This window comes from Podarcis bocagei, assembly GCF_964188305.1.
Source record: "Podarcis bocagei genome assembly, chromosome: 5".
Lineage (NCBI taxonomy): Eukaryota > Metazoa > Chordata > Lepidosauria > Squamata > Lacertidae > Podarcis > Podarcis bocagei.
In genome coordinates, this window is record NC_138129.1 from 58,740,772 (window position 1) to 58,756,328 (window position 15,557).

General features: G+C 43.1%; 2 protein-coding genes across 2 annotated transcripts in view; both read left to right on the plus strand.

Annotated features, from left to right (window-relative positions):
- The window catches only part of PRPF38A (pre-mRNA processing factor 38A), a 178,898-nt gene that overhangs the window by 40,091 nt on the left and 123,250 nt on the right, over positions 1 to 15,557 (plus strand). The window lies entirely within an intron of this gene.
- Positions 4,213 to 14,883, plus strand: GPX7 (glutathione peroxidase 7). Its single transcript, XM_081195599.1, has 3 exons — positions 4,213 to 4,482; positions 10,653 to 10,914; positions 12,794 to 14,883. Exons 1-3 carry the CDS (start codon positions 4,240 to 4,242, stop codon positions 12,955 to 12,957), a joined length of 669 nt encoding a protein of 222 aa, XP_081051725.1. The 5' UTR covers positions 4,213 to 4,239; the 3' UTR covers positions 12,958 to 14,883.

Here is a 15,557-nt window from a genome sequence, read left to right on the forward strand (position 1 = left end):
GGGGGAGGGGAAAGGAGGCTCGCGCGCGGCGCGGGGGGGGCGGCGCGGTGTGAGGGAGGGAGGCGGCGGAGGCTGCTTTCTGCCAACCTGCCTCAAGGCAGCGGCAACCGTTGCTGTTCTTCCCCCATCCTCCCACCTATCCACTGTTACTACAATTCCGGTAGCCCCCTCCCTTCCCCGAGGAAAAGCTGAACTCCCTTCTCCTTTGAGGCCTCAAAAAGAAGGAGGCGAAAGGTGTCTTCACGGTGGAGGCTGAAACTCTTTGGCAGGGCAGCCCTCCGAGCTGCGCGCCGCCTCAGGGCCGAGAGTTGCTGCCTGCAGGGTTTCATTTGCGCCGTGGGCCGGGCTCGGCCCGCTGAAGTCACGGCTGACAGTCCCCTCCACGCAAACATATGAAGTAAATAAAATTAAGCCCGGGTTAAAGTCGGTTCTGCGCTGACTGTGAGATTTTGCTGAAAGGAAAACGCGCATCCTAATTATCCAAACATTTTCTCGCGCCGGGACTTTTGCCTCCTTGACACAAAACACGGACCTTAAAAACTTGAGGCATAGAAAGCAAGCAAGCAAGCAAACAAATACGTAGCTGTGGAACAGATCCTCATGATGACGCTCACAAGCAGATTCCGAAAAGGGATTAAGCGCAGTCCACCTCCATTGCCAACTATCTGCTTAGTTTTTTTAAAATCGTGGGTCGAGAGGGCAATGTAGCATCATGCGATAGATGAGGGATTTGTGGGATCAGCATGCTGAGAGTCGTTTCATATGGTGCATCCAATCATGAAGGCCACCCAAACTGTTTCCAAGCTCCAGTGCTTCTCACAAGGGCTGTAATGTTTGTAACAGCCTCACCATACATGTATTTCTTTTGAATTAATGTGTGTTTGGAGATCCTGGGCTGCTCAGATGCTAAGACCCAGCTCCTGGCCTCACTGATGTGGTCCAAAGGGAAACAAAACAATACATTGACACCAGCATAGCTGCAGGAGTTGCAGGAAGGAGGCATACAAGACGCCATCCAACCATCTTAGGGAGCCTGTTCTGGATTTGTAAACATCACCAGCACTCCATACATCAGCTCTGGTGACCACACATTTGAGGAGATTTTGCCTACCTGGGTTCCACCATTACCAGCAACCTTTCAATCGATGCTGGACAAGGGTATTGGCAAGACAGCTACGGCAATGACTTGCCTCTCCAAAAGGGTATGGGAGAATGTGATGCTAATGTCCAATACAATATGAAGGTCTACCAGGCCTGCATGTTGAGCATGCTGCTTTCTGGAAGTGAGCAGCTTACAACCACCAGGAGCGATGCCAGGAAGATTGGAGGCATCACATAGCAGGACAGAATTGCACTCCTGAGTATGTCTATGCTGGCTTGGTCATGTCCACAGAATGGAAGATGGCAGGATTTCCAAGGATGTGCTCTACAGGGAGTTGGCTTCAGGCACCAGGCCCACTGGCAGATCAGCTCTGCATGACAAAGATGTCTGCAAACATGACATGAATGCTGGAGGAGCACAGAGAGAAGAAACACCATGGTGCATCTGCAGCCACGCAGCCAGATGCCTTCATCTGCCCCAGCTGCCACAAAACATGTCTCTCTCTCTCCACAGCCACAGCAGGCACTGTAACCTTCCTACAGTTTGACTTCACCCCCAAAGGTGCACTCCTCCATTGTTTCCCAACTGCTGAATTCAGTGACACTTAGTCTCCAGCAAGCGAGCACAGAATTGTAGCACCTGTCCTTCTTTCATTGCCAGTCTCCACTCTACACCAGCAGTCTCCAGGATTTTTCAGGACACTTTCAGTGCGATCAGGCCAAGATGCACACTAAAGGCTAACAAATCTTATCTCCTTTCATACACATGCATGCATACTCTTCTTGTCCTTCCTCCATGGAGATTGGTTGCCTATAGAGGGTTACTCTCCTCTCAATAGCCTGGTTAGATAGACTAGGGCAGGCATGGCCAAACTTGGCCCTCCAGCTGTTTGGGACTACAATTCCCATAATCCCTGACCACTGGTCCTGTTAGCTAGGGATGATTGGAGTTGTAGTCCCAAAACAGCAGGAGGGCCAAGTTTGGCCATGCCTGGATTAGGCTGAGAGGTAGTGACTTGTCCAAGGCCACCCAAGGAATTTAACAGCTAAATAAGAATTTGAGAGCTAGCACAGGTCACACCCACATCATTCATTTAAAACATATACAATACATATCTACAACACATAGTCCCCACCCCCCAAAAAAAGAATTCTGGGAACTGTAGTTTACTCCTCACAGAGCTGCAATTTCCAGCACCCTTGACTTGAATGTTGGACTTGGAGCAGGAAGATCCTGGTCCAAATCTTCACTTGGCTATGATGAAGCTCACTGACCCACTCACATTCTCAGTTTTACCTACCTTTCAGAATTATTGTGAGGATAAACTGGGGCACAGCTTTCATGCTGTTACGAGTTCCTTGGAAGACAGGGGGATAAAAATGTTATACAGTCATACCTCATGTTATGTCCGCTTCATGTTACGTTCTTTCAGGTTACGTCCTGCGGCAACCTGGAAGTACCAGAAAGGGTTACTTCCGGGTTTCGCCGTTTGCACATGCGCAGAAGCGCAAAATGACATCACACGCATGCGCAGAAGCGGCGAATCGCGACCCGCGTGTGTGCAGATGCGCCGCTGCAGGTTGCGCTCTTTTCATGTTGCAAACGGGCCTCCGGAATGGATCCTGTTCACAACCAGAGGTACCACTGTAAATAAATGTGAGTTCAGCTCTCCTTCAAGTCCAACATTCTCTCACTGCACCACTGTTGGATTTATCATGGTCAGTGACTCCACTACATTCTCACTCTTTCATTTTATTTCTAAAGAAAACAAGAAAGAAACAGGGAATTCTAACCCCCACCCCGCAAAAAATCAGTGCAGTTTTGAAAGCAGTTGTTAAAACCAGTGATTAAAATCAGTTATTTTGAAAGGTTCAGTCTGCTATCTTTATTCAAATGGTGCTCAGTTGTGTCCAAACATAGATTAAAACTTACTTCTTGATCTCAGGAACCATGATGCAGAATTTGGTTACAATATCTTAAAAGAGGTGTCCAAATGCATGGTGAACTTTCTAAAATATATCATATATTATATTTTATTATTGCAAACTGCTTTAGGGGTTGAAAAAATACGGATAAAAGTCATATCAATATTGCAATAAATAAATCCTGCATACACATATTTATCCCGCCTGCTTCATTTATAAAACTAAGAGTGGTTTTAGATGTAGGTGGAACATGAATGTGGATAAAACAGGAAATCCCAGTGTCCCTAGATACAAGGACAGCTTCTGTCCAAGGATCAAATGCTGTTTCCAGACTGTTGCTTGCTGAGATTCAATCACTTACTGGCAGGTTCAGGTTACACAATTTAAGCTGATTTGAAGCTCTTGCATAACAAACCCTCTTCCTCTTGGAATCAGCCTTTTTACAAAAAGGAACGCGGATAGGAAACTTTCCATTTTATTTTTATCTCCTGCTAAATGCAGAAAAGCAATACCCTCAGTCATGGCCATAGCCAGGATTTATTTTAGGAGGTGGCAGGCTTTATGTTGGGGGGGGCAGAACCTATTTATCTGTGATGCAATTGGTCAGTTAGTTAGGTATTTTTACTTATTTACTTGATTTAGGGAGGCATCTGCCCCTCCCTGCACCCCCTGGCTACCCCCATGCCCTCCGTGGTGCTAAAGGGCTTCTTCACTGCTGGATGTAGTGGCCTCATGGGGCGGAAGCAAGAGACACCTGTGCTTCCTGGTCACCCCAATCATCAGTCATGGTCAAAGCAACTTTCAAATATATATCTCAAACTGGATAATGATGACAGCTTTTTTCTCTAGCTTGGTATTTTATGGTTCACTTAAAATGCATCTTTGGTTTATTGGATTTATGTGTAGAGATTGTATCAGTCTTGTATACAAGGCCAGAAAGATTACTAGCCTGGAGTTTTTGGGTTTTTTTTTAGTCTGAAAAGAGACTATTAGCCTTAGAGCCCTTTGCAAAACGAAAGGCGTGAACTGCAAATCTCAAATCAGGCATTTGATAGGCGAGATCACTAATAAACTGTTTAGGAGATTCCCTTGGGGGGAAAAAAGAGGGAGAGAGAGAGAGAAGATGTGGATTGCTTTTACACGGAAATGGGAAAAAAACTGTTGCAATTTCTTTTTGCAGCAGGCGACGCTTCTTTCCGGCTGTGCTTTGCGATGGTGGAGGACGTCAGTGCCGGGCTTGTGTGCAGTATGTTAGACCCTGAGGGCAGTGTAGAGCACAAAGCGGATCCCTCCTTCCCCAAAGTTTTTCTTATCCCCTTAGCCATGCTGATCGTCATAGGAGCGTTGCTCTTCTTAGCATTTTCCGCCACCGAGCCGAAAGAGGACAGTTTTTACTCCTATAAAGTGGTGAACATCAGGGGCAAGCTAGTTTCCCTGGACAAATACAGAGGCTCGGTAAGTTTGCAAGGAGAGCTGCCTCTGCTGCTGCTGCCCCAGCTAACCAGCGAGTCACATCTGCATGTCTGCATGACGGACGGTGCGGGGGGAGATAATTCATCTTTTAACTGGCCTGACCGGTTTGGGAACGGTCTCGTTTGGGGCGCGTTGCCTGCGAATTGGCGCCCACGGCTCTGCTATAATCTCTATTAAAGCACCAGAAGTTTGCTGCAGTCAAGTCCCTTTTCTGCTTGTTCTTGCATGAGATGTTCCTTTCCCACAGAGTATTCCGCGTATACGTGGCAGGCAGGCAAGACGCCTTTCATTCACTCGGAATCGCAACGCCTACGTTATTTTCTGGCGATGCCACTTGTTGAAGCACCATCATCGGGATCCGTGCGGGTTTCCCTCCTCTCTTTTAAAAATAGTTACAGTTTGTCATTGCAATATGTTCGCTGCCTTCTTAAGAAAACTTCATTTTGTTTAACTGGGTGGGAGAAAAAACGGTGGGAGGGAGAGGCCCAGCGCTACAGAGGGATTCAACAGGAAACATCTAATTTTGTTATGATTAAGTGGGCCATAGACCTAGGACACCCCATTGAATATGAAAGATGGACAAAACTATGGACTAAAGACATGAAATTCTCAGCTTGCGTCAGATTCCGAGAGAATATGGAAAAAATGATGTACAGGTGGTACATCACACCAACAAAATTAGTTAAAATGTATAGAACCGGGGACAAGACGTGCTGGAAGTGTAGGAAGAAAGAGGGAGATTTCTTCCATATGTGGTGGTCCTGTGAAGAAATAAAAAGGTTTTGGGGGTTGGTATATGATGAGTTGAAAAAGGTCCTAAGGTATACATTTCCAAAAAAGCCCGAGGCATTCCTTCTAGGAATGATAGGAGAAGAAATTAATAAAGACGACCAAACTTTTTTTCAGTATGCGACAGTATCCGCAAGGATACTGTTAGCACAGAGTTGGAAAACATCTCATATCCCAACGATCAGCGACTGGCAGAACAAATTAATTGAGTACATGGATACAGCAATAATGACTCAAAAGATCAGGCAACAGAGAAATAATAAATTTATTAACGACTGGAATAAATTTCTCTCATACATGGAGTTGACTTTGGGAAATGTAAAAATTACAGTGGGTACGATATAAAAACCGCGAGGTACGAACTACGACTAGATGAAGACACTGCTGAATATATTGTTGAGTTATGGCTCTCGACGTGGTGGTGGGAAGTCAGATAATGAATTTGATTTGTATAAGATATGTGTACCTAAGTAGTAGGGAACTTGAAATTGGTTTTGTATTCTAAATTCTTTCGATATACTTTTTCTTTTGTGTTTGTTTTTATGGATGATGTATTTATGTTTTTTTAATTGAGGTAACGCAATAAAGGTTTTTCTAATAAAAAAAAAAAAGGAAACATCTAATTTGACATTTTATAACCCTGTCAAACTACCGCTGCTCTTTTAAATTTTAACATTGGTGTTATGTGATGCGGAGGGTTACTTGAAGAAGAGGCACTTAATTTATCTGTTACAGATATTAAAGATGCTACAGTATATATGTTCTTTTTCTAAAGGTCTGAACTAGGTTCTACTCAGAATAAACCCGCTGAAATTAATGACGCTAAGTTAGTCATGCCCATTAATTTTGGTGTGGCTACTCTGAGTATGATACATGTTAGATTCAACCCTTAAATTCATATTCTTGAAATGTGCTGCTTAACATAAGCAGTAATGTATATTTGCATATATATATATATATGTATATATATATATATATATTTGCTTTCGTAGATTTTCACGGGTACAGGAATGTAGGTTTTGGTGTCTTCGGGTGTCTTCCCGTGTAAGAGTTGGGGTGTCTAGGCGACGTTAAATATATATATATATATATTTAAAAAACTGCAATGGAAGCTGAAAAGCCTATCTTTTTCTGCAATACTTAACTTTTTTTTTTTTTTTTTTAAACACCCTGTTCTAACACTCTCCAAGACTGCAGGCTGTAGTTCAGCCTTTGCCAACCTGGTGCCATCCAGATGGTTTGAACAACTATCAACCACAGTCAGGCTTTGTTGGCTAGGGATGATGGGAATTGTGGTCCAAAACATCTGAAGAGCACTAGACTAGGTTAGCTAAATCATTTCCTCCAGACTTCCCTCTTTCCCACCTCTGTCTATGCTGAAACAGTTTAGGTGGTCAGAACATATGGTCATCAATGTTCTGACAACTTGAACTATTGTATTTAGGTATAATTCTTCCCTTTTCTGGGTATAAACAACTGGTACTACATACAAGTTAATTGCTTTAGTTTCATCCTCACATAGCTATTGCTCTCTATTTTCTTCACCCACACACCCTTTCTGAAAGAGCAAAGTGTGAGGTGCTTGCAGTGGACACTAGATGGCAAACTTGATTCACAGTAATTTTGATATTGTAAGTACCGGTATATCAGCAGATAATTGCTTTTGCTCTTACCTGCTGTCAGAAGCTAGAAAAGGTCCATTATATCCTGAATTTAGGATGCTTCCAGACGGATTTAATCTTGCATCTTGGTTGCTGAGGTATCACAAATTGATTGTTGGTGACAGTATTTTTTTTTTTAATTACCCGATTTTCCTCTAAATGGGTAATTTTCAATTAAATGGACAAACTAATGCTGGAAATTATGGGTACTGCAAAGAATGATCCCACTGGAAACTCCCTCTAACTCCTAGGGCTCTGAGAATCTGAGCTCTAAGGGACAGAATCAATCCATCTCACAGAGAAAAACTTAGGATTTCCCTTTCTGCCCTGGATGTATATACAGTACATTGTTCAGCATTACAAATAAAGAAGCTGCTAATTTGAACTGGAAATGTATCATATAGGGACAGAGTGTTTTGCATAGGACATTGCGTTTCTGCAAAACTCACTCCCACACTTGCATTCAGACACTGCCCACAATGTGTTCAGAAACTATATATCCCTTATTCCCCCCCCCCACACAACCCAAGGCAGCAAATACACGAGAGCTTGTTATAGAAAAACTATTGAAAATACCTGGCAGTGTTGACAAAGTCCTGTTTCTGGCTCGAGTGTTTATGCATTCACACTGCCCTTACCAGCATGTCCAAACAAAACATTCTCATGCTCCTAATCCAGCATTGTAGTCGGCCGTACCCAGATCCTAGAAAGCAATGATATATTGTGGCCATCTGGACACAGACTTCACTGACAAGCCTAGAGCCAGTGTGGCGTAGTGGTTTGAGTGTTGGACTCTGCCCTTGGGAGACCAGGGTTCAAATCCCCACTCACCCATGAAGCTCACAGGGCCAATCACAGTCTCTCAGCCTACCTCACAGAGTTGTTATGAGGATAAAACGTGGAAGAAGAAAACCATGTAGTACGCTACCGTAAGCCCCTTGGACAGGCATAGGCAAACTCCGCCCCTCCAAATGTTTGGGACTACAAATCCCATCATTCCTGACCACTGCTCCTGTCAGCTGGGGTGATGGGAATTGTAGTCCCAAACATCTGGAGGGCCGGAGTTTGCCTATGCCTGTCCTTGGAGGAAAGTTGGGATATAAATGCCAGTAGCCACAACTATAGAAGGCTTCATATTGGCAGGCCATTCCTAACTAACTCTGTGATGGATGTGGAACCTGTAGCCCTCTGGATGTCCCCTCCCATCATCTCCAGCCATTGACTCTATTGATTAGGCTTACGGGAATTGGAGTCCAACATGTGCAGGGCCACAGGTCCCCTCCCTCTGCCCTTTGTGAAGAGATGCTCCCAGTCTGGGGATAGCAAAGCTAGGCTGAAAAGACAGAAGCTCTGGAATTTTTTGTGAGTTTTAAAAGAGAACAAAGAGGCCTGATATCATGCAGATAAATAAATTGCACCACACTGAGAGTAAAAAGCAGTTATTGCAAAGAAGTCATGGGTCACAACAAGGGCGGCACCGGGGGGGGGGGAAACCAGGGGGGCAATGAAGGAGCAAAGTATCTAGGTGGATCTCTCCAAGAACCTGATATCAGCATACATGGGACTCTCAGGAAGTTCTCAATTCAGCTGTTGTTCAGATCTAGATTTGCTTAGCTTCAGAGATGAAACTACATCTCATTGTAAATAGTACATTTATCAATGTCACATTGGTCGCCTGAACGAGAAAATAAGTGTGTGTGTGAGAGAGAGACACACAGAGAGAGAATGTTACTTGCACACATGTGTGCGCACACGCATACACATGAGTCCTGCAGCAAGAATTTGCACTGCTGAGTACTCCAGTCAGTCCAGTTCACGAATCTTCATCCAGTTTTCTGTTCTCCCATGCCAATAGTCAGCCATCATTCCATGTCCACTGAGGATACCTTTTGGTCTATTTTAGTTTTTCCCCTCCCCCCTTAAATATATTTTATACTTCGGAAAAATGTGGCAGTTCCCAAGTCTGCTAATGCCTTCCTCTTCAGAACATTGAAAATAGAGGGAAATCTGTGTCATGATGACCTGCACTTCAAAATGTGCAACTACATTACTGCTAATTAACTCATACATTTGTGCCAAGGCCGCCTTAAGTGGGCCTGCTTGGGACTTCATGGCCTCCATAACAACCATGAAACTGTCTCTATTTGTCATTGACCTGATGCATAGAGCAGGGCATGTCTTCAATATACCTCTTGCCCCAGGAGATGAAAGAGATAGGTCTGGAAAAGGAGGGCTGGAGAAATTCCGTTGTCCTTCTCAGACCATTTCCTGGTGAGGTTTGGTCCCAGGGCAGGAGTATTCGCCTACAGGGGTAGGGACCCATTAGAATGGTCTGCCCCCTGAGATGTATGGAATCCATGGAATTTCTGAATGCTCTATGGGGAATTTTCTGCAGCTAGGGCTGGGGTTCTAGTCTAACAATATGTATCAGGCAGTCAACAAAATCATTACAGTAGTACCTCGGGTTACATATGCTTCAGGTTACATACGCTTCAGGTTACAGACTCTGCTAACCCAGAAATAGTGCTTCAGGTTAAGAACTTTGCTTCAGGATGAGACCAGAAATCATGCTCCGGCGGTGCGGCAGCAGCAGGAGGCCCCATTAGGCTAAAGTGGTGCTTCAGGTTAAGAACAGTTTCAGGTTCAACTCCGGAACGAATTAAGTACTTAACCTGAGGTACCACTGTACTGCGTGACCTCTCTGGGGTTGTAGTAGATGGCTCAGTGAAGATGTTGACCCAGTGTGCAGTAGCTGTGGAAAAGGCAAACTCTCTGCTGGGGATCGTTAAGAAAGAAATTAAAAATAAACTGCTGGTGTAGTAATGCTGTTCTATAAATCTATGGTGCAACAATGTTTGGAATACTGTGTACCGTTATGGCCACCTCACCTCAGAAAGGATATTATAGAGTTTGAAAAGGTTCAGAAAAGGACAAGCAAAATGACCAAGGGAATAGAGTGAGTCCCCTGTGAAGAAAGCCTGCAGCATTTTGGAGTTTTTAGTTTAGAAAAAGGAAAGCAAGAAGTGGCATGATAGATATTTATAAAATGGTGCACAACATGGAGAACGTGGATCAACAAAGGTTTATCTTCCTCTCTCATAACACTATAACTTGTGGACATTGAATGAAGCTGAATGTTGTAGGTAAAAAAAAAAAAAGCTCTTCTTTATGCAGCACGTAATCAGACTATGAAATTCGTTCCTATAAGAGGTAGCCATAGCCACCAACTCAAATGGATTAAAGAAATTCATGGAGGCCAAGGCCAGGTTATGTGAAGGACCTACCTGTTCACTGAGATCTGCAGAGGCTCTCCTGCTGAAATCAATACTGCAGCAATCTGAGAGAGGGCCTTATCTGTTGTGGCACCCAGCTTATGGAATCACCTCCCCTCTGAAGCAAAGCAAGCATCAACAGGGATGAGTTTTCAATGCCTGCTGAAGGTTCATTTGTTTACCTGGGCATTATCTGGTCATTAATGCCAAGTCTGAAGCTGGGTCTGGCTTACTGTGGACATTGCTGCAAATATTGGCTGCTGTATTTTAATGTTTGGATTTTAGTGACAATGTATTTATAGTGTTATGAATTGCCCTGGGGTTTGTTTGTTTTTTAAATGCAGGGATCTATATCTATCACCTGTCTAGCTACCTATCTAATAAATGAACAAAATAATATGTCTCCTTCTCATTGTTATTTTCCCTTTAGGTAGCCTTAGTTGTCAATGTTGCAAGTGAGTGTGGATATACAGACAGCCACTACAAAGCCCTTCAACAGCTGCAGAGAGAACTTGGCTCATATCATTTTAACGTGCTGGCATTCCCTTGTAATCAATTTGGACTTCAAGAACCAGGCACCAACAAAGAAATTGAGAGTTTTGCCAGGAAAACATATGGAGTCACCTTTCCCATGTTCAGCAAGATAGCAGTCAAGGGCACCGGGGCAAATCCAGCCTTCAAATATTTAATTGGTGAGTACAGCAGGCATTCTAAAGCGGCTGACATTGAATCTGCTTTGCCCCCAAAGTCGTAGATGATTTATGATAGCGAGCGGTGCCATTTCAGATGGGGGGGGGGGAGCGGCAGGGAGGTTGGCAATATTCAGCAAGGTCTAAGGGCCAGTTCTTCAATGCAGTCAAGGTTAAATGGTGAAAAGGCAATCTCTTTCTAGAGCATCTGTTGTGATTATGTTCTATCTTCTTTTTTCTATCTCCCAGGAACTCAACAGGAATGACAGGAATTCAGTTGAGGTTTAATTGCCTTGTCCTTCAAATCAAAGTAGTACAAAAACATTCAAATCACAGATGTGTGTTCCTGGAAAAGTGTAGATGGCCTCCTCTACAGGTTCCACTTAAACTTTTCCAGATATCATTTGTGCAGTCTTTTGAATGTAAGCAACAGATGGAGCTTATGCCTCCTGGACTGTGTCTGGATGAACAACTGTTTATCGAACATTTATCCTGATTTATTTGCAGGGAGGTTAGACAACATTGCATCCCACACTTTCCCCATCACTTTCCTTATTGCAAAAAAGTCCAATCATTTGGGGAAGTGGATTTATTGCACAGGACTTCTCAATCAACTATAACTGAGCAACCTGAATTGGTTGGTATATGACTGAATCTCACCCAAGAATAGCGACAGTCTGAAAGCGCCCCTACAAAAATGAGAGTTATAAGATGAGGAAACTCATCCTGCCTCTAGCCTTCTACCAGAAGCAGAATGACTGAAAGGAGCCCTTGTAAGAATTGCTAAGTGATCTCTTCAGCTCAACAGAAAGCAGGATGAGAGAAATCCAGAGATTCCCTAGAAGAAGGCTGATAGCTTGTACCCAGAGAAAGGGTTTGCATGCTCCAGCTCCTGATTATTCGCAGAAGCAGTCAATGAAAATAAAGTTTTGGGCATTAAGGATAAAAATACTAAACCTCAGCATCGTGTCCCACAAGGTTTTCTCTGGGGGGAAGCAGCAATACAAGAGGAAGGGTGGATAAGCCCTTATAGCAGATCAACACCAAACATTTAATACATATCCATGATTTCCCTCAAATAATCCTGGGAACTATTGTTTGTTGAAGATGTTGGATCATGTGCTTTGGAAGCCATGTGATTTAAATCACACGCTCACAGGGGCAAGACAGTTTGATCATATTACACTGATCTTGGCTCAACTGCACTGGCTGCCAATTAGTTTCCAGGGCTAATTCAAAGTGCTGGTTTTGACCTAGAAAGCCTTAAATGGCTCACAACCACAATACCTTAAGGACCGCCTCTCACCATATAAACCCACCTGGACCCTGAAATCATATTCTGGGGCCCTTCTTAAGGAGCCTCCTCCACGAGAAGTCCAGAGGGTGGCAACACAAGAAAGGGCCTTTTCTGCAGCAGCTCCCCATTTGTGGAATGCTCTCTCTAGGGAGGTTCAGCCGGCACCTTGATTATATACCATCATCTGCCAGGTGAAGACATTCCTCTTTAACCATGCCTTTGGCTGATTGACACGATGCCCTTTTAAATGTGTTTGTGGAAGAGGGGATTATTGATTTGTTTTTGTTCTTATTTTTATTATGTATTTTGTGTTTTTTACATATATAGTCATTTTATGTTGTGAACTGCCCTGTGACCTATGGGCATAGGGCACTATACAAATTTAATAAATAATAAGAAGAAAGTAGATTGGATGTTCTTTAAACGTGTGGTGTGCCCATAGTTTTTCCTAAGATTTTGCTTAGCCTACATTTTTATTTTGCTTAACTTCTGCATTGATTTTGACAATCAAATCCATCATTAGTATCTTTTTTCTTTATAACTGAATAATAATCAAATTATATGTCATTTCCCCTTCCTATGTAGATTCCACTGGTGAGGAGCCAACCTGGAATTTCTGGAAATACCTTGTAGATCCAAATGGGAAGACGGTCAAGGCTTGGGACTCTACTGTCACTATTGAGGAAATAAAACCTCACGTCACTGAACTTGTGAGGAATATCATCCTGAAGAGAAAAGATGAACTGTGATTACACCCACACCCATACACCCCACTAATTCTTGAACCTCTGATTATCATTTGGACCATTATTTTCACTCTTCTCATTCCTAAAAGAAAATGTAATTTTAAAAAATTGTCAATATGAATTCCATCAACATGAGTTAGCTCCATCCTCCGAGTACAATACAGTGGTACCTCAAGTTACATACGTTTCAGGTTACATACACTTCAGGTTACAGACTCCGCTAACCCAGAAATAGTACCTCGGGTTAAGAACTTTGCTTCAGGATGAGAACAGAAATTGTGCTCTGGCGGCGCAGCGGCAGCGGGAGGCCCCATTAGCTAAAGTGGTGCTTCAGCTTAAGAGCAGTTTCAGGTTAAGAATGGACCTCCGGAACAAATTAAGTCCTTAACCCGAGGTACCACTGTACTGTATTTTATTTTTTGGTTTTGCATTCAATCCATTATTTAACCCAGAAGGAACTGGTTCTCTTCTCAGGGGAAACACACCAAAGGTCTGGGGTTTATTTCCCATTTCAAGTCACTTATTGATCGTGGTGTGTTGAAGAACCAATTCGGATCTCTCTGTAGGTAAATAACCTCAGCACTCTAGGATTTCCTAGAGAAATATTACTAATAGCTACCCTATCATGAACTTGTTCATCAAGAGCATTTACGAAATGCAACCCAGAATAGGTATAATAGATCTTAACCTGCGTGTGGTTTTAAGATGCAGTTTTTATGCTGGGAAACAAGAGCACATTGACACCATCTGTATTTGCTTGCACTCACACCAGTCACATTCATTTATCCCTGAGAATCCATAGACTAGGATGGATCTAAGAATCCTGTGACTGTAGTTCTATTCAATGAAAATGAGATTTTCCCTGCCAATTATTTAAAAAAACCAAAAAACCTGTTTGAGAGGTTTGAGAGGATTGCGGACCCGCTCAAACAGAAAGGAAGACAGTATTGGGGGGGGCTACAGTTGGAGGACAAGAATCCTGTTAGCAGGAGCCCCTATTGGACCAAAGTCCCTTTTCTGAATGGAAGGAAACATTTGGACCCATTAATCCCAAACTGTTGCATTCCTGTGTTCTGTCTGTTGTCATCCAGCATTTTGCATGTGCTGATTTATTGTTATTTTTAAAAAAATAATAATAATAAGCAACTTCCTTTCAATTGCCGCAAAGTCGTCTTAGGTGTGAACTGAAATGTAGCATTGTTAGAGCAGAGGTGTGGTTGGTGATGTTCTTGATGGCATGTGTTTTTGGTTTCCTACCTTTCTGGCCCTCTCAATTTCCAGAGGCATCTACCCTTAAAAAAATCATTACTGAAACTGACAAAAGATTTCAATCATCTTTGCAGCTTGCCTTGAGAAGCCTGGTGAAACAGAAACTTTGCAGATGTTGGGAAAAGCTTTCTCAGCTGTGCACATCTACATCTGAGAACAACTTAAGGCTTTCACCCCACTTACACAGAGAGTCTTAGAAAGGGTTGTGAGTTTCACCAAGTTTCTCCAGATTCAGCATGGGATGGGTAGGTGCCACTGAAAGAGCTGCTTCCCCTTCACATAGAACAGGTAACCAACCTGGTGGCATCTGAATGTTGAGGCCTACAGCTTGCCTCATCCCTCACCATTAGTCATGCTAACTGTGACTGAGGGGAATTGAAGTTCACAACATCTGGAAGCCTCCAAGTTGGCTTCCCATGGGATAGAAACTAGGTAATGCTCAAACAGTGAATTAGAGCTCATATAGGGCTTTAAAAAATATATGTTTGTTGTTGTCTGGAAGCATCCATAGATTTCCTTCAGTTGTAATCCATATTGTTGGAATTAAGTGACTTGACGCAGAAAAGGAAGTGCATATGTCAGTTTATAACCACTGGTGAAAGGAATGGAGAATTTTTGTTGACTGAACCAGAATAAAAGGAGATTCCTACATCATTTTAACAGATGTTTGCGAACTTCCATACATTACACAGAGTTTGCTTGAATGTGATCCATTAGAATCTTAAAAGAATCAAGCACCTTGAAGAGAGAGACCAAGTTTTTTCATAATAGCTTGGCCCATAATAACTTGTTGCCTAGTAACAGAGTTGAAAGTGACCATTATTCATTGATCCTGCTGACTAATACTTTGGACACTCCTCCCTTACTCCCTCCACAAAATATTATAGAGGGTACAAAAATTGGTGAAAGACAAATCTGCAACCTGCCTACTCTCTATAACTGAATTACTTGTCAGGAACCCTTTGACAGTGGACCCTGCTATTTTACAATTTTACCCTTTTGAATAAGCGCCCCCCCTCAAAATAAAATACATACAATAGGTGCCCACCAAGCGGAATGATCCTCCTGCAACACCCTAGTCTGTCAACCTGTAGGGGGCATCTCTAAGCTCTGTTTCCCAGGAGCCCATCTCTAGGAAGGGAGTTTTAGACCTGTGTTCCCAAAGCCCCAAACACTAAATCTTAAACAATGATAAGGGGAAAACGGCAATTTAGCTCAGGTGTGTTGTCACGGCATATGTTACTTACAGCCCACAGTTAAAACCACTCAAATGTATCACCTGTGATATATAGACGAAGAAGAGTTTGGATTTGATATCCTGCTTTATCACTACC

Coding starts and splice junctions, on each gene's coding strand:
- GPX7 (XM_081195599.1), top strand. CDS start 4,240: ATGGTGGAGGACGTCAGTGCCGGGCTTGTGTGCAGTATGTTAGACCCT. Junction 4,483..10,652: donor TGGACAAATACAGAGGCTCG/GTAAGTTTGCAA, acceptor TTTTCCCTTTAG/GTAGCCTTAGTTGTCAATGT. Junction 10,915..12,793: donor AGCCTTCAAATATTTAATTG/GTGAGTACAGCA, acceptor CTTCCTATGTAG/ATTCCACTGGTGAGGAGCCA.